The sequence below is a fragment of the Pararge aegeria genome, chromosome 11 (genome assembly GCF_905163445.1).
Source record: "Pararge aegeria chromosome 11, ilParAegt1.1, whole genome shotgun sequence".
Lineage (NCBI taxonomy): Eukaryota > Metazoa > Arthropoda > Insecta > Lepidoptera > Nymphalidae > Pararge > Pararge aegeria.
The window spans coordinates 11,077,369-11,103,443 of NC_053190.1; the positions used below are offsets into that span (position 1 = coordinate 11,077,369).

Here is a 26,075-nt window from a genome sequence, read left to right on the forward strand (position 1 = left end):
CAGCGCACGTGGCGTAGTGGCCGATTTTGAAACATTCTTCATTGGTCCTATGCTCCTTTTAGTCTTAGCGTGATGGTATATACTCTATAGCCTTCCTCGATAGATCAGCTATCCAACACTGAAAGAGTTTATCAAATCAGACTCGTACCTGAATAAATCAGCCGTTTAGTTGCAGTATAGGTAAATAACCTAGATACCGACTGCAGCGCCATCTTTCGGGCAGATTTGTGAATCTAAACCATCCAGGATGCCACCCAAACGCATACAAAAAAATTCATTTAAATCGGTCCAGCCGTTTAGGAGGAGTTCAGTGACATACACACGCACAGAAGAATTATATATATAAATATAGAAGTTTTGACTATAACGAAATGAATTTGAAAAAACTATTAAAGTATCTAAGTACCTATATTCGAGTTGAGTTGTGTAATACTAGGTACTTATATTGCTTGAATAGTTTTTTAATTCTTAATTTTTGTTGAAGTACATATATTTCTTTAAGTAAGTAATACCGAAAATTAAAGTAGCTTATAAAAACTTTTATCTCAATAAAAAAATCTATTATTCTCGAAAGGTTGTATTTCAATCGCTCCTTACTGTATTTCAAATGGTTTAACTGCATATTTTAATGTTTCTAGCTCTAAAAACATTCAATATACAACTTGAAATTTGAAGTGAGTTGTCTCTCATTTCGCTATTATTATAATAATTAAATATAGAGAAAGATTGAAGTTGTATTAATATAATGGTTAAGGTGCATTATATTAAGCCAAAGACTATATTTTTATAAAATGCTTAATGGAAGCTTGTTTATGAAATGTTTATTTATGAAAGTTACAATAGCACCATCTTTGGCTGCATTTCCACCACAGCCGTGCTTGAATGCGTAGTAAGGCCTTTAACTGAAGCCTAACAATACCACAGTTTCATAATTTATAGCCTGACTGGTCTCATTAAAAGTAGTAAATGATTAACGAAAAGTTTAGGAAAAAAAATAAAATATCGATGAAATTATATATTCTCAGCCTTTTTGGTGGCCTTACATATTGTTTCAATTTCTATATAACGATTGAAAACCGTCCGGCAGAGTTTGCAATTATATAAATCTTTATTAGTATTTTAACACGCTTTTATAAAGACATGTAAAGACAAAATAAGCAATTATTTTATGTCTCGATCTCACAATTCTGCAGCCAAATCAGCATAGTGGGTAGGTAATAAAGAAAAACATTAGATTTTATCTTTTATTATTATTATGTATACTGTATTGTAAATGCATGTCGGGAAGTTAATATAACAAATCTTATATAACAATCTTGGTTTTATTTAACAAATTTCCTTCTCTATCAATTCTGAAAATCTAATAGAAATATTTCCTAGTCGACACTAAATTAAAACTAAATTCGTAATATGTTATACTTTTAATTATAAACAAATTTTGTAAAAATAAATAGAAGTGCTTACAAAATTATCTTATTGTAAAAATATATGTACAAATATTTACATATCGTTGACTTCAAGAATGATTTTCAGTCTTTAATATATTTTGAATGTTAATTTCATTTCAATATAAAAATAGGTATGCAAAAAAAATCAAGGCGATTTAGGCGAACACGTTTTTTTTTTTAATTGTTTTATAATACAAGTAATATATTTTAATTAATATTATTATGTAAGGTTTAGGTAGTAGGTACATTTTGAAAGACTAGTAAAAACAGTAAATATTTTTGACACAAACCGTGCGGTTGTAATTCTTAACTTTTAATTAAACATGCAAACCACATTGCTGCTTGTCAAACTTAGTACCTCTTAATATGGTTCACTGTCGTCATGTTGTCAATCATATAATTCGTCTAAGGATCATAATAACTACAAATAATTACACTACGCAGAAGTAATTCAAACAGTTCAGTATCCTTAGTACGAGTAGAACGCCAGAGTAAAATGGAACTTGTTGTATAGCTTTAAAGCTCAAATTTGTCGGCAATTCTACAGCTAGTGCTTGGCACAACGTTAATAAAATATTGCGCACCGAATTGGCGACTCTAAAACGATTGACTTCAGGTCCATGTTGCAATGACGTCTAATCTAAGGTTCAAAGAATCTGTAACTGATGATAGAATTCTTGATTTGATCTTATATTATACTGAATCTGGATATAATAAAATTGCATATATTTTTCAGTGGATCCCTCAACTTTTGCGTTTAGCCAACCCAGTTAAAGTCACACGGTAAAGTTCGTAATAATTTACAGATATATTGAAATACTATTGTGATTTATGAGATTTTCTGTGAAAGGGTACTTTCGTGAAATTGGCACTTACTAATTTAAGTTTTTGTATTTCGTGCAGTCGATTTTAATAAGTATATATAAAATGTTTTTTTAATTGAACTAGGTTCTGGTTTTTCATTTGATTATGTGTGCGTGGCGGAAATGTTCATGTACATGTGCGCCCCGTCGCGATCATCGCAACGGCTGGCGACAGATCTGTCGCGTGGGACGAAATTCAGTCGCAGGTGTGTTGAACTCGTATCAGAATCGCAGTCTAATCTTTCTCTCGATGCCGAAGCTTCTTTTTCGACGATCGTCGCCATATGTTGAGCTCTAATAGACAATTATTTTATGGATTAATTATTTGTACAATATGCCTGATTTTCATTTGGTAGCAAGTGTTAATTATTGATTAGTAAATTCGGCCTATAAATGTACGCACTGGTTGCGTATTGTGTACATATGACTCTTGACGTGTTAACTTGCATTTAACAAAGTGTTAACCAGGGCTAAGGATAGGAAATAGAGATTATGTGTCAATTATTGATATTGTAATTAACATTATGCTTCTGTAAAATTCGTAAAAACAACCAAAATCAAGTCAAATCTTCACTGTGTAATTTATATCATTTCTTCGATCTTTATAAACCACATGACAGCACAGTTAACTAGGTATACTTAGAAATTTTACATTGCAAAGATATCGTTCTAAAGAGGATACTCGAATTTCGGAAAGAAACGCATTTAGGGGTCTGCGTTTCATCTGATATTTGTTTGTTTTGCGTTTTTGAGAGTTCATGGTGTTCAAGTAAACTACCAACGTTTACCTGAACACAATGAACTCAGGAACTACTGGTCGGATTTGAAAAAAAAATTTAACGTTGAATAGCCCATTTATTGAGGTAGGTTATAACCTATATTATATCATCACGCTAGGACCAATGGGAGCAACGCACCAATGAAGAATGTTTCAATATCGTGTTTTTTTTTCTTTTGATAACTTCCGCTGCGTGCGCTGCGTAACCGGTTGAAGTTACGATAAAATCGTGTATGATAAAAATTGATTCCCTTTTAAAGCTCTCAAAAAAAGTCGACGACAGTCGGCGAAAAGTCTTTTAAGGTTGACTTATACTCGGACGAAATCGCGACGGACTGCCAGTCACGTGTGTACAGATTAAAGAAATTATAATTATAACACCATGAAGATTTGCCTGGTTTTCGCTGATTAAGAATAAAAGCGTTATGTTTAGTGTATTTCAAGAACATCCGCAAACTTTTACTTCTATACAATATTGGATATTGAAATGTTATGTTTAACCGCAATCGAAGAATTTCAATTGCCTTAAAATAAATACGCATGTAATAAAACAAACGAGGCAGTTGCAGTAGTTCCCAAGTAGTCATAATATTTACCTATTTTCGTGTTTCGGATGTCCAAATGTGGTAAATTGAGGACATCCGTTGAGGGGTCGCGGCGGCGGTGGAATCAAGTAGTCGTCAAGGCGATTGTCGCTGTCGCACGAATTCATTGTCAAAGTGCTCGCGGATATCTAAAAATAAACGAGTTGTATTTGATATAATAGCTCATGTGTTCCTTTACAGTAGAAAGAAGCGTTTTCTAATTATATTAACAGTATATTATGTTATAAGTATCATGAATGAACAAAAACCTAGAATGTCTAAATACTTTTTTACTTACTATAGATCTAGCTTTATCGTCTAATTCTGATTGAACGCTGTTCGTTTCTCCTACACTGCCACCGCTAACTGTACTAAGCCGACCGGAGGAAGAAGAACCTAAAACAAAAGATAAAACGAATCAAACACCACCCAACACACATCACCAAATAAAGCAAAAGTTACTTTGCTTGATAAAAAACTTACTTTCGCTCAAACTACTGTTTGGCCTTGTGTTCCCGTTTCTTTTCTCAATCGTGCCAGTGTTGTTATCATGATCTAAAAACAAAGATGATTTGTTATAAAACCACTATAATATACTGGCTTATTTTTTTAATAACATAGGGTTGTGTTTGCTTACGTTTGCTTTTACTCTTCGAAAACATTTTCTTCACTCTTTCGAACGGCGTGGGCCTCTTCAGGTTATCCTTTATTTTTTGCTGAATTTTATCATATTCATCGCGCATCTTGTTCAATTGTTCCTGTTTCTCTTTAAGTGATTGCTGCGTTTCGTTTCTATTTTTCCACTCCATCACTAGTTTTTCCACTTCAGAAATAGTAAATACGTTATTTTTAAAGTCATTAATTATTTCTGCTAATTCTTCCTGTCCCGTTGCATCTTTACCAGATTTTATGCTACCGCTATGGCGGATGTCTTTGGTACTTAAATTTACTTGACTAATATCACTTGTTGGAGTGTCAATTGTAAAAGTCTTTGACTCTTCGGTGGGGGAATATAGGAATATATCTGATTGGTGGGGAAGCAGTCTCGAACTATTTGCGTATAGATTATTTGGGCGGAATTTTGGGCTTTCTACTTTTATATTGGAGGGTTGCACAAGATAATCGTGTTCGATGGCTTGTTGAATTCGATCTGCAGTTTTGTCATGGTGCACGTGTATTGCAAAGTCATTCTGATAAAACTGTTCCTTTACTTTCGGTATTTTTAAGTTAGGTCTCGGTTTTCTCTCTTCTTTCTTCGCTAGTGTTTCCTCCAAGTTCTGAGTGCAGGCTTCGCTGAACGGATCAGTTACGACTGCGCTTTCTGAATCCTTAATATTTTCAATGTTTGGCGAATCGACGGTGTCGGTCGTTTCGACTATGCAAAGTTCTTCTTCATTTGTTTCATCCTCCTCCTGACCGTCTTCTTTGTCATTGTCTGACATATTTTTCAAATAATAATACATGTTTGAGAACTCATTTATTTTCTGAAACGGAAAATAAACTGTTATTGCAAACTGGTCAAGATTTCGAAATATATGATGAGCAGAAGTTTTGAGGTTTTTTTATTTCTTTATATTTCTACATATGGTTGATGGCCACAAGGCGGCACTTTGTAGGACGTGTTTCTTGCGTGCTCTGCGAAGTGTTGCTCTGTTTGAAATGTTATCAAATAAAAACCTATTTATTTGATAACATTTATAGATACTTATTTGATGCAATACTGCCTCCTATAACACAGTTTAAACTATCGCAGCATGGCTACCATATAGGCAGGATCAATATGATATCCCCTCATTATATCCCATTATTATATATATAAAATTAACGTGTCCACCTGTATAACTAGATAGGAGAAGTTTACCCTCGTTTATTACTGTTATATTATTTCCAGTTTCGCGCCAATGCTCGGAAAGTTGCAAGATGTGGGAGAACATAAAATACCAAGCCGTGCTGGAGACAGGGCTTCACACTACTGAAATGTATACTTTTTTTTTTGACATAATAAAAAGACTAAAACGTCGACGTAAACGTTAAAACATACGTACAAGATGATCAGCGAGCATGTCAGCGAGACGGTGGTGCTTGTGGTCTCGCGCTAGGTCGGCGGGTGCGCGTTGCCTCACGTTACGTAGCGCCACGGCCGCACCACCTCCAGGGCATTCTAGCAGCTGCCAGCATACACGCTCCAAGCCGAACCTCGCGGCCCAATGCAGCAGTGTGGGGTATTCCTCACCGCCTTAACATAGAAAAGAGATTTGTGACCATCCGGTTTTTTAACGTTTTGTCGGCTTCATTCTTGGTTGGGATAAAAAACAAACAAGCACTCCACACAAGAACTATAACAAATTTTTATTTTATAATAATTGGTCGCCAGGATGCCTAGTGTGTTTTTCCGGCATTTCAATAATTAATACCCTTGCATTAATTATTGAAATGCCGTCAATATTAAATGTTTCATTTAGACGGGCTTGTTAAGTAGACTATTGAAAAGGAATATTAAAAATAGCACAGTTATACGCAGGTTTGAAGATTTATTAAAATAGGATGACAATATATGACATAGAAGTAACAATGACGTCGAATGGTCAAACAAATCTGCCGTAAACATATAACCATGGAAACGTCATCTGCGCCAACATAACTATATAACTAAACTATTAAAAACAGTGACTCACAAACATTCTCATACGCAATCATATTATAGGTACAAGTGTAAATGAAATGTCAAATCATTATTATAAATATTTTTTTTAGATTCTTTTTTTTATAGTAGGTAACAATTGACGGATCATTAGCAGATGGTCCGTCAATCAACAGTTCGTGCAAGGAACAAGTCCTGCAACGTGCCGCTCTGTGTCTATCAACCTAAGCTAACCTCATATGGCTGTAATGACACCGGCACCCACTTCAGACCGGAACACATTGCAACATGCTTTTTAGCGGCAGATATAAACATTGTGGTAACACTTCCCCGGACGAGCTCTGTCACAAAAAGCTCTATACTACTACTATTATATGTAATATGTACTCGTATATAATTTTAATGAAGATGTATTTAGTAGATATAATTTGAGGTTTTTGAAATTATAATGATATAGCTAAGACGAGATATAGTACTTAGTTAATGGAGTAGTCCCTCACAGACTAGCCCGTTATAAAAATGGATATGTTAATGGTGTCTCTAGAATCGTTAGTTTTGAGGTTAAGTACTCACTTGTCATGTCAGCTTTCGGGTTGTACTGCTCCGTTGATGAGAGCAAGTTAAAATGTGGGGGAATATTTTTCTGGAAAGCGTTCAACATCCAGCTGTCTAATTGTTCCTTACTGGTAGTCTTAAATCCTAATGTCTGAAAGTAAGGTAAATAAGTTTTAACTGCAAATCGAATAAAACGGTTTTTTGACGACCTCCCTGGCGCAGTGGAGCGCAGTTGTTTTAGGGGTGGAGATCCCGGGTTTGGTCTACGGCAGGAAAAATATAATTTCTGAATTTTCTCTGGTATGGTTTGTAGACTTTGGTGGCTAGTTATCGGTATCACACGTCTTTATCGGTAGCACCCTACCGATAAAGACGTGTCGCTAAGCGATTTAGCGTTCCGGTACGATGCCGCATAGAAACCTATAAGGGGTATGCGTTTAATAGAGATGGTGAGCTGATGGTGAATCTCACCTGTTGACATTTGATGATCACCTATCAGATGACATTGTAGTCAAGGGCTAACTTGTTGTTGTTTAAAAAAATGCACTTTGGATGCGTAGCCTAAGTAGCAAGAGTAGAAAAAGTTACCTGGCACATAAATTCTAAAGGATGATCCGATGCTCTCAACAGCTGGTCCAGTTCTCTCAACCGACTCTCGCATTTAATTTGTCTTCTTCCCAAAGACTGGCCGTTCTTGCTGACTCGCACCCAAACCAACATTGAAACTTCCAGGCACGATTCTAAAATTCATAATTGTTAAGACTAGTTTTTTGGATTTCAATAAATCCTGCGGGAACCGTACATCCGGGAATTAGCCTTTGTGTTAATCCTGGATATAATCTATCTCTATTCAAAATTTAAGTCAAAACGGGTTAGTGCTTTTTGCGTGAAAGAGTGACAAATCCATTCTTACACACTTTCGCTTTTATAGTATTTTATAAAGTAGGTTTTATTTTGACATTACAGCGAATAATGTAATAGGATATAAATTTCGATCGGCTCTACTTTTAATCAAATGAAATAGGTGCACCATTATGAAGCCATTTCCGGCATAGGTACTACAGGACACAGGTCTCCTCTTAGAATGAAAATGGTTTAGGCTGTAGTCCAACACGCTGACCAATTGCGGATTGTTAGACTTCGCACGCCTTTGAGAACGTTATAAGAATTTTCAGGCATGCAGGTTTCCTAACGATGTTATCCTTCACTGTTAAATCAAATGACAATTTAATTGCCTAAATTAAAAACGCAAATAACTCCGAAAAGTTTGGTGCGTTTTAGATCTCGGTCTCACCGAAAGGGAGGTCGAAAGCTCTAACCACTAGACTGTCACAGCTTGTACTCTCGTTATACCTACTAGGTACACTAGATTCAAATTCTTACAATTTTAGGAATAATAAAAATATTAATCATAATTACCTGGTATATCAAATTGTAGAGTATATGGATTTCTCTTTTTGAAAGTAGGTATTTGAATGACCTCTCCTTTTTTGTCAACCATTATCTTTATACTGTCCTCTTCCCTAATGGGATCGTTGAGAAGTGCTATCACTCGACTTTGACCCTGGTATGATATGAAAGACACAATGTAATAAAACGTAAGTAGTTCATTATATTGTTTACAAGTAATACCTATTATGAAGCATTTCATTATTTTAATAACACGAAATTAATTTATTTCAAGTCCATTCCATTCCGTTCATTTATTTCAAAAGGCAAGAATGTCTTTTGTGTTGACTCAATGGTTTGGATGTTAGATTCTGGGGAAAGAAGCTGAATTGAAACTCGGCAGTTGTTCTATCCGATATCAAAAATTCGATTGATCGTACTTTGATAGAGATGGAACAAGAGCCGGGTGCTAACCAAACTACCGTGCCATTGAAATAATCATCAACTGTATAGTAACTTCGCTGTCATAAATGTTCAAATTCAAAATTAATTTATTTCGACGGCGTAGTATAGTTAATATAAGAATTTTTTAAACGTCAAGTGTTTGAACCCATTGTCTAAACTTTATGCTTTGGTACCTAATTCTATATTCTATAATTCTACAAAACTCAATTGTACAAAAACGTAGAAATGGAGAGAAATATAATATGACAATAATTTTCTTTGTTTATTATGATCCATCTACATTATTATATAACAGAATAATTAAAATGCAGTAATAATCAAAAGATAAATCAAAAAATTACATGAGATATTAATATTAAATATGAATGAACACTGCAAAAAATTACAGAAAAACAAGGACAGCACAAACGGTCGGCAAATATCTTTGTTACTTACAATTTTAACTTTCTTCGGTACAATAGAAAAGCTTGTTCGGTCCGTGGCAGTGTCCTTACAGTCTTTAGTACGTAGTATACCGACAGCAGCAGTCAGAAATGTGTCAACAAATGAGGTATCTTTCTCTCGGACACACATCATCTGCCATTGGTCTATTGTTGGGTAATCTACAAGAGATTTTAGTATTAAAAATGTTAAACGGAAGTGTATGTAAACCTTTTCATAGAACTACAAAGATGTCGAAATATTATTTCAAATTTATATACATAATTTTAAGAACTGTTATCATTTTGGTCAATGTGTTTTACATACGAAAATAATATCTAATGAAGTTTTATTATAAATAGATGACCTACCTTCGCAATTATTAGCAACAACATGATTCTTTTCCACGCCAAGAAGCATGACTAACACTTTATCGACTTTGAATAAATTCTCGGAATTCAGGTCTCTTTTTAATTCCGACATTTTGGTTGTAAGACTAGGGCATAATATAACTATTTGTAATTGAGCTTTGCACAGTTTTTCTAATTTTTCTTGCGAGTCTGAAGACATTAGCTCCTCCGCAGTTATTGGTGTAACTCTGAAAGAAAATTTTACTTCAGTATAAACGCTAAACGAAAAATTTTGTAATAGCTATGTTGCAATCTAGCAAGTGTCCTACTGTTTCATCAGACATCATGCTAATTCAAAAATTTAAACGACAACGTCCGGTTCATTTACCTACAGTAATTATAACATGAGAAGTTGAGATACTTACATTTCTAACAGGAAATTCAAGTCAACACAAAGAAAAACATACTTATACTCTTATAATATTTACTATCAGCAATATTTAAACTGCATTGATAGTCAAAATAAAAGGTAAATAATTAACGACAGTAGTTAGGTACGGCGACGAGAAAATAATGGATATTCGAGTATATCTAATTAGTTACTCATTTATATTGTCTATTCATCCAACAATAAATCAAATACAGTATGTTGGTAAGAGCTACATAAATATTAATTACGTAACTGAATTAATAAATAAATGACAGAAGTAATGACTGATTTTACGTGCATCGTATACCATATTAACTTAATATCATAAGTAGATACGTAAGGAAAATATTTAGACTATAAGCTTCAAAGACGATACTCCACTTCATTGGCAATCGATTATTATTTATTACTTACCGATAGTGATGTCTTGCACGCTGCGACATGATCTTATCGAAGCTATCCACTAGATAATCTGACCACAGTCCGCTTTCAGGTGATGCTGAACTCCACAGAATCGCAATGTCTTCCATCTCTGTAACAGAACATAGAAAATTAATTTCAGATTTTTGGAAACTTGAACAAATACCACAAAAATTTTCACCCTCATTTCGCTCGTAACAAAAAATAAAATTGAATCTTCGCCGGTGTAAGTTCAATTTTACGGTAGAATACGAAACAACCGAATCTCACATTAGGTAAGAAGTGTTTTGGAGTAGCAACTCTGCCACCCTGAACGCCGCAGTAAGTTTTGTAACTACGTTTTCGCTAAAGATCATCGTCGATAACTTTCAAACAATTTGACCTAATTATTTACCGTAAGCTCAAAGTTCATCTTACTAAAATACTTTACCGGTTTATTTTTTGTCATTGTTATTATAGGCTCCAGTTTAAATGTATATATATATACATTTAAACTGGATTTATATATATATATATATGTATATATGTATGTATATATATGATTCATTTTTTGACGATAGGTAATGAACTTGCGAACTATTTAATAACATGTTTTATTCCGTTCGTATTACTCTAACGCTTTATAGCCACGTTAAGATAGCTCTCAGGTGGCATTTTTTTTTTTACTTTCCAACTCGAACAATATATTTAAAATTGTAGCTTATGATAATCTGATGAGTAAGCTTTATTACTATAAAGTTTTATAACAATCCGTTCAATAGTTATTGCGTGAAAGAATAACAACCTCCTAGACATCTATCCTAGTAAAACTTAGAATTTATTATATTCTTCAACACCGAAGGGACAAATTTAATTAGATTGTGTTAAACTCTATAGTTAAAGATAACTGGTAGAAATTATCGTTTCTAAGAACAAAGTATCGGTTACTTCTACGTCCTCCCGAGTTCTCTATTAGGTTTCTTATCTAACAAGGAAGTACCTTAAATATCTTAACTGTGTACATCAAGTAAGATTGATATGGTGTCATAAAGATGCTTATGTATAACAAATTGTCGACCGTTTATTTTATATGATGGTCTGGATTCGTTCGGTGAACTTTCAACGTCTCAATACCTACAGATTCAATCATTTTAGAAAGCCTAAAAGTTTTTTCACCGCTATCAGTATTCTTTTCATCGGAAGTTTTAATTAAGCGGAGCTCGTAATTATATATTATCTCATAATAAGGAGGTACTTATAATACTAATAGGTGTTGACTGCGTTTTTCGTCGGCGTTTATCGTAAATCCCGTGAGAGCCGTTTGTTTTTCTGAGATAAAAAGTATAGTGATAGCTTGTTGCTATCCGTCCTTTCAACTAACTCTATGCCAAAAATCAAGTCGATTGGTTGGTTAGTTAGGGAGTAAAGTTAGGACAAACAAGCAAATACACTTTCGCATTTGAAATATTAGTTAGTTTTCCGATACAGTGTTTCGTTGTTATATTGTTCTTCTACAACTACAACAACAATAGTTTTTCTACAACTAAACTATATTGGGTTATACAGCCCTGGTTATTCCTTTTGTATAATTAATTCAATCATCACATTCATCAATCAGTGAATGTATCAATCCAAGTAAAACAAATGCCTCGCGATGAGAGGAAGTTGTCAGGGGATAATCAAGGCATGAACGATGTCGTTCACTCGATACCGAGTTAGGTCGTTGGCTGGGTTCACGGGTCATCATAAAGCTCCACACATAACTTAAATACGCTGGATACGCTTTGAACTTTAACTGGAACAGAGATTCTTTCTTGTTCCAGAGTAGTACACCATGTTTATTATTTTTGTAAGTTACTATTTGTAGGTAAGTTACTGTTTGTATTTTGATGGTTCTTCAATTTGTTGTGGTGTTATTATCTACCCCGGCTTTGTATGGGTTACTGTCAGTGTACTTTAGTAAGAGCAATACGCTCTGATATTATTTGAAACGAATTTTTCGTGAAGTTAAGATTCCTAAGTAGATCCTTGGAAAAATATTTAAATCTGTGAAGCGCAATCCATATGATAAACTGCAAAGACATCTGTTGCTACAGTTGCACGATCCGTAACCTGAACGCCCGCTCTTTAGCCCTTGTCTTGCCATTAGACCGTTTATCCTTAATGCCACTTGAAATCAATTAATACAATTTAAGACAGACATTAATGCATGTAAATTTAGACTTGAAAGATTGATTATGGATTGCTTATATTCATCCGTGCACGTAGGTCGAAGGTGTCTACGTTATAGAGTCTTTGTATTCACTGTAAATCGTTACACGTCTTAATTTATATCTTAACTTCTCTACGATATAATAAATAATAATAAAGTAAAGTAAAGTAAATAAATGACTTATATCATTTCATGAGTGCTCCAGAATAATAATACTAGTATCAAGTTTTTGGATATCTTCTTTATTAACAAAATAATTGCCAACGCACATCCCATCCACCCTGTTAATTTTATTCGGGGACTTCTTGACGACTTAAAACAGGCCTAAAATAAGTTATAAAAAAGTCACTCCGCCCCAAAAACACATTTCTTCGGAGAGCACAGCGAAATGAAAACACATTGGCCGTTAAAGTTTTTATTGCATCCAGCACTGCATACGCATCGGGTGCTTACAAAATATGCTATGCATCGCGCGCGCCGGAAACTCATACGGATTTATACTTACCCACCTCTGCCGCCAAATGAAGACCCAACTAAATGTAATATCCGCTTCCTAAATAGACAAACGTCTATCAGTGTGGCTTGGAATAACTATGGGCGATTAGAAACAGCGGTAACGCTCGGATATAAAAGGTTATGTAGGTATATAGGATCGCATTTGTGTTTATTGAAAATGTTTTACTCTTTATTGCATTGAGGTTAATTTCTATAGTTCAGCTTACATTTCAATGCCGATAATTGATTTGCTACGTGCTACTGACGTATGAGATGAAACCCTTTAGACGTACCTACTGACTCTATGAAGAGACGAAGTAAGACTATTTACGACATCATCATCATTTATATTAACGTCTCACAACTGAGCCTCCTCTCTCACAGTGAGTTTGGTGAGGTTTAAATTTTATATATTTTTAGTGATATAAAAGAGTTAAAACCATATCAAAACTACAGTTTGCTATAACACGTATTTCGTTTATCACTAAAGTGCTTTAAGGCCTAAAAATTACAAAGTAGGTATTCTACATACATTAAATAGATTTAATACATAACAATTAAAACATATTTAATCAATAATTAAGCAAAAGCTAATTCACAAAATTTACCAGGAAAAGTGAATCAAGTTTTTGATTGGTTTAAACTATTTGCCTTTTTCAAAACTTTGTCTACTTCAGGCAGGCTATGTCATTAGTTATTACATGATATTGCATATAAGGTATTGTTTATAAATAGAACGTCCCTCCGATAAATAGTAGGATTTAAATAACTACTTCAAACCCTAGCACTCATTGCTTTATCTGCATGAAAGTATTTCTGCTATATCTGCATCAAATCGTCATATAATTTAAAACTTTAAGACATGTCTTATAAACTAAAAAATGCATTGGTAACCTTCTTTAGGGATTCAGTTGAAACCGGATACAACTCTTAAGATCTTGTGAAGACAAAAGATCAAGGAACATACGAGTACAGAAAGCTCTTGAAACAAGTAATTTTAAAACACAATTTCACCATTTTTATCTATTAACGCTTTTATATATCGCGCACTATTTGATAATAATCATAATGATTCATATCTCAAACGAAAGTCAAAGAGTGCACGAATAAAAGATTGAAACCACATCAGCAAATAGGCGTGCCTGCTCTGGCCTTTTTCAGTTCAACGTCCGATGTCTTTGATGTATCGTTTGAAATATTGCAGTTTCCTACTACATCTTCCAGTATGTCTACCTTTTTGATCTACTGTTTTCTCTAATGTACCTAAATAAAATTGGTTACACAAATGTTTATTATTACAAAGTATTTCCGATAACCGAACCTGCAATAGTTTACCTTAAGAGTGGAAACATCTGCTGTAAACTTTACTCCAAGTACCACAAGTTATGATAGAAAACGTTTAAGGGGAATCCAGCTTTTAAGTACCCTTGTTCAACAATTACTTAGTAAATAAGCACATTAAGTATTTATACTTTAGGCTAGCGAGAGCAGCAGTTATTTTCATTAAAATAAAAATTAAAAAAAATACCAAAGTAATTCAAATCATGAAAAGCAGAATATTGATTGCTTGGAAGAAATCTCTATGAAGCGATAAGGCCGCGAAATTTTATACGCTGTTTTGTTATTCTTTTCTGTTTTTATTTACTTTTTGTGGTGTACAATAAAAGTATATTCATTCATTAAATCATTCATTATTTGTGAAAAGACGCCAAATTAACAATACTGGCACTTACCTCTAAAATTAGAATTCGTACTTACCTACTAGAACTAGAAGTAACATTAAATATCTTATTATTGGTCTTTGCGTAGTATTAAAATCAGTATCCGTAAACCAAATAACCCTAGTGACAAATCGCATGAAATTAATTTTATTATTAAGTGTGTTTACTTACACTTGAGACAAAATAAAAAACCAAAATACACAATATTTTTTCTTATTTTCATATTTTATCCGAAAAATTTAATTAATTACTTAGAAAAAAGTTATTCAAAATCCGTTATAGTAAGTAATCTTTCTCCGTCCACGCTACACACCTTTGGAACTTACTACCAGAACATATTAGACACTGCCGATCGGTGCACTCTTTTAAACACAATGTAAAGGAGCATTATCTATCGTTGTCATAGTATATTTATAGTATATTTATCACTGTTTACTTATTATAGATATATATTTATATTTATATTATATAAATATTTATTATATTATTTTTATGTATTTTGTATATATAGTATATTCGAATGTTATTGTATTAGTATGTAGAATTTTGTTATTATTTAGATATATTAAATATACTTAGTAGTTATGAAATATATTGTACCTTTATTTGACCTATACCACAATTAAATCATCTTACTCACATCCTGGGGTAGCTGGAAGAGATCTCTTATAGAGATAAGCTTTCCTTTGTACACTTCATGTATCTTATGTTCACAATCACAATTTATGGTACATAAATAATAAATAAATAAATAAATAAATAACTATAACCTTTTTTTACAATTGAGAATACTTTACCGAATCGTGTAAAACCATAACCTACCTACATTATGTCAGAAATATGGACCAGATTAACCTACCTTTTTTGCTGCGATAAACTACTTACACAGACTATTATTAATTGTTTAGTTTTTAGTTCTTTAGAAGTCATTTAGCAGCTCTATAACAAGCTCACTATAAAAAGCTAGTTAATTCCAGTGTTACTTTTCAGTAACAAGGCTAATTTTATGAGCTTTCGTTTGCTAAACAGCGTGATTTTGCATGCAATGTAAACGTTATTTACTATAACAAATAAGTGTACAATGTTACTTATAATATCAAAGAATCTGTTATGGTTTCGCTTAGCGTGAACTCTGAGCTGGCGGCTTCAGACAATGATTCATGATATTAAAATAAACGTTTCCTTCTCTATCTGTGCCTTCAGACTGTGCCTTGTACTTAATCATTCAAATGTTACACTTTCTGACATCACATGTTAATTAGCACAGTTCATCATTCTTTTTATTAGTCATATTATGTACTTATATTTCAGTTTATTGAGTTACTGTCCCAGTTTTATGGCGACTTAACTCGACAGAAATTAATGCATTTGTTCATGAGCTTTTGTTCTGCTTAAGCTTATGTTATTGTTTTGGTACATAAAGCAAACTTTTTTTTATTTTATGTATAAAATAGATAAGTAATTTTATCCCTATACAAAGTTTCATTTCACCACAAACTTCCACTCCTTAGGGTCGTAGTGTGATGTTCAATAGCCAGCCTTAAAAAATGCAAAAAAAATGAGAAGGAGGCTCATTCACGGAGGTAATGGATTCAGGAATATGTATACCCAATCACGAGACTCCAGAGTCGATTCACTCAAACAGGCGTGCCCTTTGATTGGTTGCCGGGATGTGACATTCTCTTGAGGTCCATTTTACTTTAACGTTATGTGTTTCGATACTCGAAAACGTCGTCGATACGAGCAAAAACTATGGGTGGCATCACCAACGTCAGCTTCAAATTAATAATTGTCGTGTTGACAATGTGTCATTAAAATATAAACAAAACAATATCCATCAACATTGTCTCACTTTTATAAAGTGCTTATGGTCACCATCATCGGTCTATTAATGTTCCACTGAAATACAGGCTTCGCTTACATGAGAGGGAGGATTTTAAAGCGTAGACCCACCACGCTAGTTCTACTATTAACGGTTATTATCACATGTTAGCGATCTGATGAATGATAACCGGGATCGGGATTGGTGAAGGACACCAATTTTCAAATATACAATTCTTGGCTCGACCCGGCAATCGACACCAGAAACTCGCGATCCGTATTTACAAGTCACGGGCGACCATAAGAACTTTAAAACTTACACCTAAAAATAAAATTTATTTTATATTTTGTAACGGCTTTGAACGTCAATTTGTTGAACATAAATTATATAAGTAGATAAAAAATTCAAACATTAAATAATGCTCTCAGAAATTTTGAAGCAGCTGAACAAATTAAGTACAATTAAAAGAAGAATGTCAACGTGAATTTTACTTTTTCTATATCAGTTCTCTACATAATTACTGTAGATAACTGATGCTACTTTAAAGGTGATAAACATGTAACGTTTTTAAATTTGAAATCATCCATTATGCTTTGCATAAAGTCTCTAGGTATTCTGACTTCTGTTTTAAAAAGTTTTACAATTGATGATTCAACATTGAGATTTTATGTCCCTTTTATAGTTAATATATTCAAATTAGCCTATTACGGAAGTATTTTGCTCTTTTAGGTAATCAAGTGACTGTACGTGAATACATAAGAACTTCATGTATCATGTATGTATGTACTTATACGACCATTAACTCAACATGAAATGCCTCATTATGTGGCTAATAAAACTCCTATGAGAACGTCCCTGACATATTGATTAGCAATATTTTGATAGCACGTAGCGTAGGTATAGGTAGAACACAATACAGAAATTAATCTTCAAGTCTTGTGAGCACATCATTGCTGCTGCGCGAATTTCTTAACTAAACTTAATTGATAGGTCTAGAAGGACAGCTATCCGTTTCGTCCTGAATAGCCTTGAAATAGTTTAGCACTAGTTTGAGACAGGCCAATTAAGTTTCGTTTAGACCCTTATGTACTACTGAATTAACAGCAATTATCTATTGAATTCAGCAATGTTAGAAACCCCGATTACAATTAAAATAAAACATAGTTAATTTTAAAATCACTTGCTAATAATCGCAGTCCTTAAAATAAACCATAATTTATTTTTAATAGGTATATTAAAAATAAATTATGGTTTATTTTAAGAAACAGGTTAACCGTGCTATGAAGATCCTAATGAATTTAACCTACCGGAAGCAATAATAAACGAAAATGGTATCGGTGAAAAAAAACCTTTAACAGACTTTTGACCCACATTCCCAAAATAGGTAGAACTGAAAAATACATACTGAGGTATAATTTTCATAGAAACATAAACATCCTCCTAATGCACTATTCATGTAACCTGATTACCTGTCGAGGTGATGAATCAAACCAGAACTTTTAGGAAATCATATTCAGAGGGGGTTAATGAATAGAACTCATTTCCAATCTGTATTCGAAATTACTCAGTTGAACTCCGAGTGTTAGAGATCGATTGAAGTTTAATTTTCAAATTTCTCTTTTATTTTTTAGATTTTGATAACGAGTACGCACTTTAGGTATCGTTACTTAAAACAAATTTTATATTCGTGATTATCTACTAACATGGGCGACAACGGCATCATTTTGAAAACAGCTGCCACAAAATAAACAAGGTCTTTTTTAAGATAACTCAAAACAGCGGATGTCATAAAGCACGTTCTACCTACCTACCTATATGTACATTATAGACATATATATTTTGTTGCACAGGAGGGATCCTTTACTCGAGTAGGAGAACAAAATAGGCGTCTACATTTATATTCCTACCGCGAGTACATTACGGGAGTTGCTTCGATGCATGTAAAATACACCATGTTTATTCTGCCAGTATTGCCACCCTGCATCAGTAATGTCTACAAATCACAAAAATCCACTGAACATACGATTATCACTTCTAACGCAACGCAGTAACAACTAATATACTGTAAAACAGATTTTTACGATGGTAAATCTGTTTTGGTAATGAATTTTACGGTGTCCCTTTGACATTTCTTTCGGACGGACCTGCAGATTTTGTAGCAACGAGGAATTTAGATTTGATTCTACTTTAACACTGTTTTGGAGAATGTCTCATGCGTTCCAAGAGTATATAAAGTTATATACAGAAGTTGATACAATGCTTAAATTATACAATGGTAATCAAATTTAAGACGAACCATAATTAATTTTTGCGCCATTATGTGGACTGCTTAGTCAATAAAGTGGTCAAAATAGAATTCCATTTCACACTAGGATTCGTTTAAGCTTATCTTATGATTCACGTTCTTTTATTTTCCAAACTATTGTCTTAATTAATAAAGATTCATCTCAAAAAAATTAAAAGCAACTTAGAACTTACTTGCTTTCCCATCTGTCATTGTTTCATCAGTTTTCTCGATAGTTGGCGACATATTAAGAAAAGAACGCACAATAGTCCAAATTCAAACATATGACATTGCACTATCGATGTCGCAAAGCACTAGAATGCGTACGGAATAAGCAAACCGAGCAAGCCTGGAAGCTTGAGCCCTGAGAAGAGAGCGTCGCGAAGTGTCGGTTCGCAAGTCGCGGAGTACGGAGCGCGCCGGCAAGACGGGCGCGGGAGTGCTTCGCTGGCGTCAGGCGGCGCGCGCGCACGCACTTCGCATACTAAAAGCACTAAAACGCAAGCTCGTCGCCACATGATAATCGCGACACCATCTCTGTCGCCTAATCTTCACGAACGAATTCGGGCACATTTTAGGACTAAGTAAATATTTCCTGAACGTTATCGTTCGCCAAATACGATGCTGTCAAATGTAAACACAAATTCACCCGATTGTATTCCATACGCGATATTTCTAATCGCAGGACATTACGGCTCTTGAAAATAGATAAGTCTTTTTATCTGGATCACAGACTTAAGATCACTTTCTGCTCTTAAATAAATATTAACTGATTGATTTAAAAATGAAAGTCGGGTGAAAATCATTATATGTATAAACGAAACTAGACGCTTAAACAACATTTGATGCTGAGATTTTCATATTATATCATTATATGGTGTTATATTTGGGGAACGTCAGTAGAAATTAATAAGAGGCTGTAATGAGTTTTTAAAGATTGGTAATGTTATGTATTTGAGACAATGCATTTTGTTATCACAAAGGGTCGAAGAGTTCGGGTGCAATGCTCTGAACTGATAGGCGCCCTACGTCTAACGCATTGTTTATGACCATTTATCAAACTGTCCGTTTCCACGTACAATATTACCTATTAATAGAAATTAACGAGAGGATTTTTTCTTATCATTAGCCCTAAAACGTATATTTTTTCGATTGCATTTGTTTCGTGTACTTCATGTTTAAGCTCGTTACTTCCTTGTCAGTCTGTCAAACAGACAGTCACTGTCTTGAGTAGGTATCTCGAGTACTCTTTCTCAGAAAAAAATTAAAGTGAAGATGTTTTAATTTATGTCGGATACTAAAGTCTAAGTATATAGTATAGCCTCGCATTTATATCAAAGTTCAGATTTTCAGTTTAATGCAAAAAAAAAATACGGTACTTACCTCAAAGCATATTTTGTTATCTCATCCTTCTCTTAAAAAAATTGTCTACTAATAATCTTAATTCTTAAACTAACTTACCTTTAAATGCGAAATTCTTCGGTCGCCTTTTTTTGACAGTTTCGTCTTCAGTCTGAGTAAACCTCGGCGGTGGCATCTTTGGAACTTCGCTGGGCACACTAGTAACTTCGCCAGTTCCCGCTGATCCTGTGGCTAAGTACCCCCCAACGGAATGTCGCCGTCGCCCATGTAAGGGTATTGTGTAGAATATTTCCTCTTGCTCTTTGGTACCATCTGCTGTCATCACTTTTGCACTAATTTTGCCTTTTCTATGAATAAAAAAATTTGATTGATAAAATACACCAACAACTTTTTTATAGGTACTCATGTCCATACAATCATGAACATATAACACATCATCACATGACTGTAAACTCTAAAATCTATGCACTTGGTTTTCGCTATAAATTCTATTTATCACATAAATCTTTGTTCTGGACTCTGACAGAATACGAGTATTATGACATAATGATTTAATCAAAAGTTATCTCAACAATTTCTAAGTAATAGACTAACTGATGAATCTAATTTTGATTGTTTTATGTTTATACTTATAATAAAACTGTAACGGGTGAAATTTTGCACATGAAAGATTGCGCCTAGCAAGCAAAACAGCTCAACCTGGCAGCATCTTTAGGCGTAGGTATTCCAATTCAAAAAGTAGTATTCGAGGACTATTTTCATGATTTTCAGCACTAAATTCAGTAGGCTCAAAGGCCACCTTTACCAAAAAGTTTAAGTTTACTTACTTAATCCGCGGCGCAGTGTATGTTGTCCTCATGTCACCAGGCGCACAGTCCCCTGGTCTCGGTTGGCCCTTCAGGAATGCCTCGGCTTGTTCTGGTTCCTTCGCTGAAAGCGATCTCAGAAGGGCCCGAAATTCTTTTCTTCTAGGGCTTTCTGGTTCCCTTCTGCGAGGAGAGCTCAGGGGTCGACCTCCATCCGCCCAAGCCCTAGTAGGAGCTGATCTGGAATACTGTTCACCTCCAGAAGCATTTGGAACGTTGTCTGTGACATCTTTGTCCGAAAACGCGAAGTATGACGGATTATCTGCAACAAAATGATTTTTGATAAATAAATAACATTTGCCACCCATTCCATCGATATTTTTAAACTACAATACCTTAATCTGTTGCGATTCGATAATTATATCATAGCAGGACAACTTAGAGTTGATGGCTAAATCTCTTACTAATAATAAAATAATTTTGTCAGGTGATCAAGAAAAATCAATTGAAAATACTACGATTATTAAAATCCCGACTAACCAATGATCAGCATCAGTTATCCGAAGCGGCGGGGCCCGGTGACCAGTGCCGTGCGACTGCGACGCGGGAATTATTCAATAACGACAATGAACTAACGGCTCTCTATTACGTCCAGTCAGTACGGGCCGTAGACCAGCCTACTTTTGTAGGCCGGAAAATGCGAATTGAAAACAATCTTCATCTGCACGAGAAGACCCTAATCCACTGGATAATTTAAACATAAAAGTGAGTATTATTTCATAAGTTCGTTACTCGCTAGGATATTAATGCCCGCTTTCACTAACCACGAACAAGGCAATGCCTCAATAAGAAACGCCTAACCTAAGCAGATTCCTAGACATACATCAATCGTGCGCCAATTGTTACTAACTAAGAGTTGGTGAAACGTTATTTTTGTACGGACATCGCCTAAATCATTAAGCATTAGTTTAAGGCGATATCTAGGTTTAGTGAAAACGGTTGGATCAGAGTTCATGTCTAGTTGCATTGGTGTCCAGTAAAATTCTTCTTCATAAATGTGTGCTGATATACACTTAGCAACAAGCAAAATTTTAATGCAAAGTTATATGAGCCGCAAATATTTTTACTTTTTACTGAGGTTGGATACAATACAAAAGTATTGCTATTTGATTCCCTTAAAGTGTCGTTTCAAGTCGGAAGCGAATTACTTATATAATTTCCGTTTCGTTTTTACTCCTAAATGAGGCTAATGACGAAAATTTGTAAATGACAAATATCAGTCGACCGATGGATTTATATTTTTACAAGCATGTTTTATTCACTAAGCTAATGCTTCGAGCTATATATTAATATCTGTAGATAAGCTCTCCAAGAAATAGTAACCGCTTTTAACCATGACAACCTAACGTAACGTAGCTGGGCTTAAGCAATTGTATATCTATACCCTTCAATGAAAACCATGGCTTCATGATTGAACATACAAAGGAGCACTTCAAAGCGGTGGCAGAAATCAACTTACTGCAGATATACTAAGGCGACATCAACTTTATTAAAACCTAAATAAAAAACAATGCTTGGACGGAGAAATCATATCTCCGTACCAATATCAACCTGGACCTCAGTACTAAAGACACCAAAGAAGATAAGCAGGCCGTTAAATTAACGGCCTGCTTATCTTCTTCAAAGTTTGGATACCTGGACTAACCATCCCAGTGACAAGGCGTACAAGCCTTAAATGAGCTAAACGGCCTAATAAAAGAAGAGGAAGAAGAATTTCTCCAACAAACTAAGAGCCTAACAGAACGTGAGGGGCTCGGTTATAGACAACTGCAAATATTGTGCAATAATCATTAGAAAACTTACACGTTGTTAGTTTAGGTTTTGGGTTCCACCGTAATAGCACCAATGGATTAGGGGCTTTAAACCTTTATTCCTATACGATAACCTTAGCATGAGATTTGCAAAATCGTTAACGTAGTCGTTTTCGAGAATCGATACATTAAAATCTAGAGTAAAATGGTTCCTCATTTTGGGTTTTCTTCTCTTAAGCTCTATCGATAAGGGCTTCCTTGTTCTAACTTTTCCCATTGTGCCTTGTAGGTATATCAGTGACTAAAGTCACATGTATATTCTGTATAAACTATTGATTTTTATTTAACAACTTACTCTTTGCATCAAGGTCCATTTTACTCTGTACGTATGTTGTGCGTATTTTAATATTCAAAAACGATTCTACAATGCGAGTATTCTTCAAACTAAGGGTATTTAACTTCGATTTGACGATAAACCTACGGGGACTCGGCGTTTGACCCACTTTGAATAATGTAAAGAATGCGCGCAGCTTGCTTCGATAGTACGGAGTGATAACAGTGTGAATAGTTAAACATTTACAAACTTGCTTGTTGGTTAAACAGATTCCGTGTCGGTCAGTCTATATCTTATTGACAACTCTTTCATATCAAGTATTGAAAAGTGAGTCTATTATTACACAACAATTTCTGATAATTAATATTTAATACTTTTTTAAGTTTATTGTAACTCATGATGGTTTTTTTTTTCATTTTATATCATCTGCTCGCTGATTGCATACCCTGTGCATACCCTGTATGCACGCCACTGACTATGTATAATACTTAAATAAATTAACGTGTCTGTCTGTGTTTTTAAAATAACAGCTTCTAAATGATTATTTTATACGATAGCATCATCAAACCACACATTTTTAAGGTTTTTACCTGTCTGTTAGTTCGATCTGCACTGGAACGGCTGAAGCGATTTTAACGGGACCTCATTGGCCGGTAGAGAATTATGCAGATATAATCCGTTGATTACTAGAATGCCAAATCATTAAATACTTATGCGGACAAAGTTGCAAGCTACCGCATGTCGGTACATAAAAGGAACTTTGCAATGGTATATGTTAATAACTTAATAAGTAACATATTCAGATTAATTTTGAGCCTAAACCTAATTTGAGTTTACAGTGTGAGCCTTCTCATGAGGCCCATAGTAAGCGACCACGTTTCCGACCCGCTAATATTATTTAAAATAATGTTAAGTAGGTAGTTATCCAAGTTTCATTAACCCGCATGTGCCGCGCACAACGTTCAACCATTTCCACAGGGCGGGATGAATTGTCCCTCGGGACACGTGTAGTGTACCACAAAAAATATAAGTGACTTACAATGGAGCACCCACTCGCAAGCCAACGTATCTAATTTAATGATAATTTAGAGATTAAAGTCATAATACCTATCGTGAGAAAGTATCTGACGTTAATTATTAATTTAATGCTCCACTGACAATCTCTGCTATGTAAAAAAAACCACATGGACTGTCATAGGCTGATGATAAAACCAAAATATATAATATATCCCCCCCCCATTTGAGCTTAATAAGGAGGGCGAGGAAACTTAGTTACATTTAATGAATTTTATTAGTATTTTTTATAGGTTACTTATCTAGACAACTAAATAAAATTTTAAAATATTATCGTTATTCTGATCTTTGTACAAACTTCATTGTTAAATTATCGTGAAGGTGTAAGGTAACAAAAAAGTGTCCTAAAGCAGTCATACCGGGTTCCGTACCTTGGAAGGCAACGTTTTACCTACCACAGACAGTAAAACATATTAAAAGTTATTTCCGCAATCGCTATGGGTATCGCAAAAATATTTAATCTCTAAACTTAAACAATAGGTACGTTTAGTTTATGGAAGCGTCTAAATTAACGTAATTACCTGCGTAACGTAGTAAAATATAGGTTACATTTTATGTTGACAAGTAGACAAGCACTTAGTTGCATCATAAGTTACCGTTTGAAAACAAAGTTCATCAGTAAATCAGTGGCGTGCACTTCATACATGCACAAAAGCACTGCATACCCAAATTATTTTATATAACTCGTATTGGAGGGAATTCTTTCCATTTTATGCCATCTACCTGCTTTATGCATACCCTGGACGAAAATCCAGCGCACGCCACTGATTATTAGGTAACCAAATAATGATAATTGTTAAGAATATTTTAGGTCGATACATAATTAACTTGTAAATAATAAGAAACAATCATAACAAATGTGAACAAACATTGTTGTTCCGTTTCGTTTGCTGGGTGATGAATCAATCAGAATTCTGGGAATATATGTAAAATGTGCCCAATGTGCTGGAAGAATAATTAATTTGGTTTTCTGGAGATTTCTCAGATACTCGTAATTCGTATATACTATGTACGGACGGTATGGATAAAACGTGTTTTAACAATAATGTAGTCATAAGAATTATTCAATTCAATATTACTAATAATAAATGATAATAAATATATCTGCTTCGACAATACACACATCGCCATCTAGCCCCAAAGTAAGCGTAGCTTGTGTTATGGGTACTAAGATGACTTTTGAATATTTCTATGAATAATGTACATGAATACTTAAAAAATGTAAAGATAAACACCCAGACACTGAAAATCATTCATGTTCATCTCACAAATATTTTCCAGTTGTGGGAGTCGAACCGACGTCCTTGGACTGGTGAAAAGATGAAGGAACTTATTTATTTAGACCTTATTTGAAAAAGTAATCTTGCATTTATATGATAATATATAACTATGCTCATATACCTAATTAAGTATATATTCTTTACTCTCTTTTCTGGTGAATTTAGGTTTTAAAAATTTCGTTAATCCTTTATGTTCCATGAATAAACAAAAGCCTTTTTTATTTTATTTATTTATTTATTTATGCTATCAATCCAAAAAAATAAGAACGTCGTTTCTGCGGAAAATAAGGGCAAACCAAAATACACTTTCACATTTCTAATAATAGGTACCTATTATTTATAGGTATATAGAAGGCTACCCAATTAAAACCAAAATATATAGAAATATTCACTAAACAAACATAAAACCTTAACTTTTTAAACTGTTCTACGGTTCCAACCATAATAATTAACGATCGGTTATTTTTGAACTATCCTAGCTACAGATTGTCATAGATGACAGAAAATTGCAACAAACTTGTTCTCGGAGCATTATGAATGTGAGACTGTGAC

The 26,075-nt window shown here is 34.2% G+C and overlaps 1 protein-coding gene across 4 annotated transcripts in view; it reads right to left on the minus strand.

Moving 5' to 3' along the window:
• Positions 1 to 1,682: 1,682 nt before the first annotated feature.
• Positions 1,683 to 26,075, minus strand: part of LOC120627594 (phosphoinositide 3-kinase adapter protein 1) — a 36,567-nt gene continuing 12,174 nt past the window's right edge. For 2 of the 4 annotated variants that reach the window (XM_039895606.1, XM_039895604.1), the window contains exons 2-15: positions 21,046 to 21,346; positions 20,318 to 20,565; positions 10,338 to 10,455; positions 9,515 to 9,741; positions 9,159 to 9,325; positions 8,289 to 8,433; positions 7,458 to 7,609; positions 6,888 to 7,020; positions 5,719 to 5,909; positions 4,311 to 5,157; positions 4,157 to 4,228; positions 3,972 to 4,069; positions 3,686 to 3,822; positions 1,683 to 2,605 (exon numbers count right to left, since the gene is read on the minus strand). In XM_039895606.1, coding sequence (XP_039751540.1) covers positions 2,416 to 2,605; positions 3,686 to 3,822; positions 3,972 to 4,069; positions 4,157 to 4,228; positions 4,311 to 5,157; positions 5,719 to 5,909; positions 6,888 to 7,020; positions 7,458 to 7,609; positions 8,289 to 8,433; positions 9,159 to 9,325; positions 9,515 to 9,741; positions 10,338 to 10,455; positions 20,318 to 20,565; positions 21,046 to 21,346 — 3,026 coding nt within the window. In that variant the 3' untranslated portion in view covers positions 1,683 to 2,415. Of the gene's footprint in view, positions 2,606 to 3,685; positions 3,823 to 3,971; positions 4,070 to 4,156; positions 4,229 to 4,310; positions 5,158 to 5,718; positions 5,910 to 6,887; positions 7,021 to 7,457; positions 7,610 to 8,288; positions 8,434 to 9,158; positions 9,326 to 9,514; positions 9,742 to 10,337; positions 10,456 to 19,050; positions 19,296 to 20,317; positions 20,566 to 21,045; positions 21,347 to 21,564; positions 21,620 to 26,075 lie in introns of those variants that run through there. The other 2 variants (XM_039895605.1, XM_039895607.1) reach the window with 2 other exon arrangements.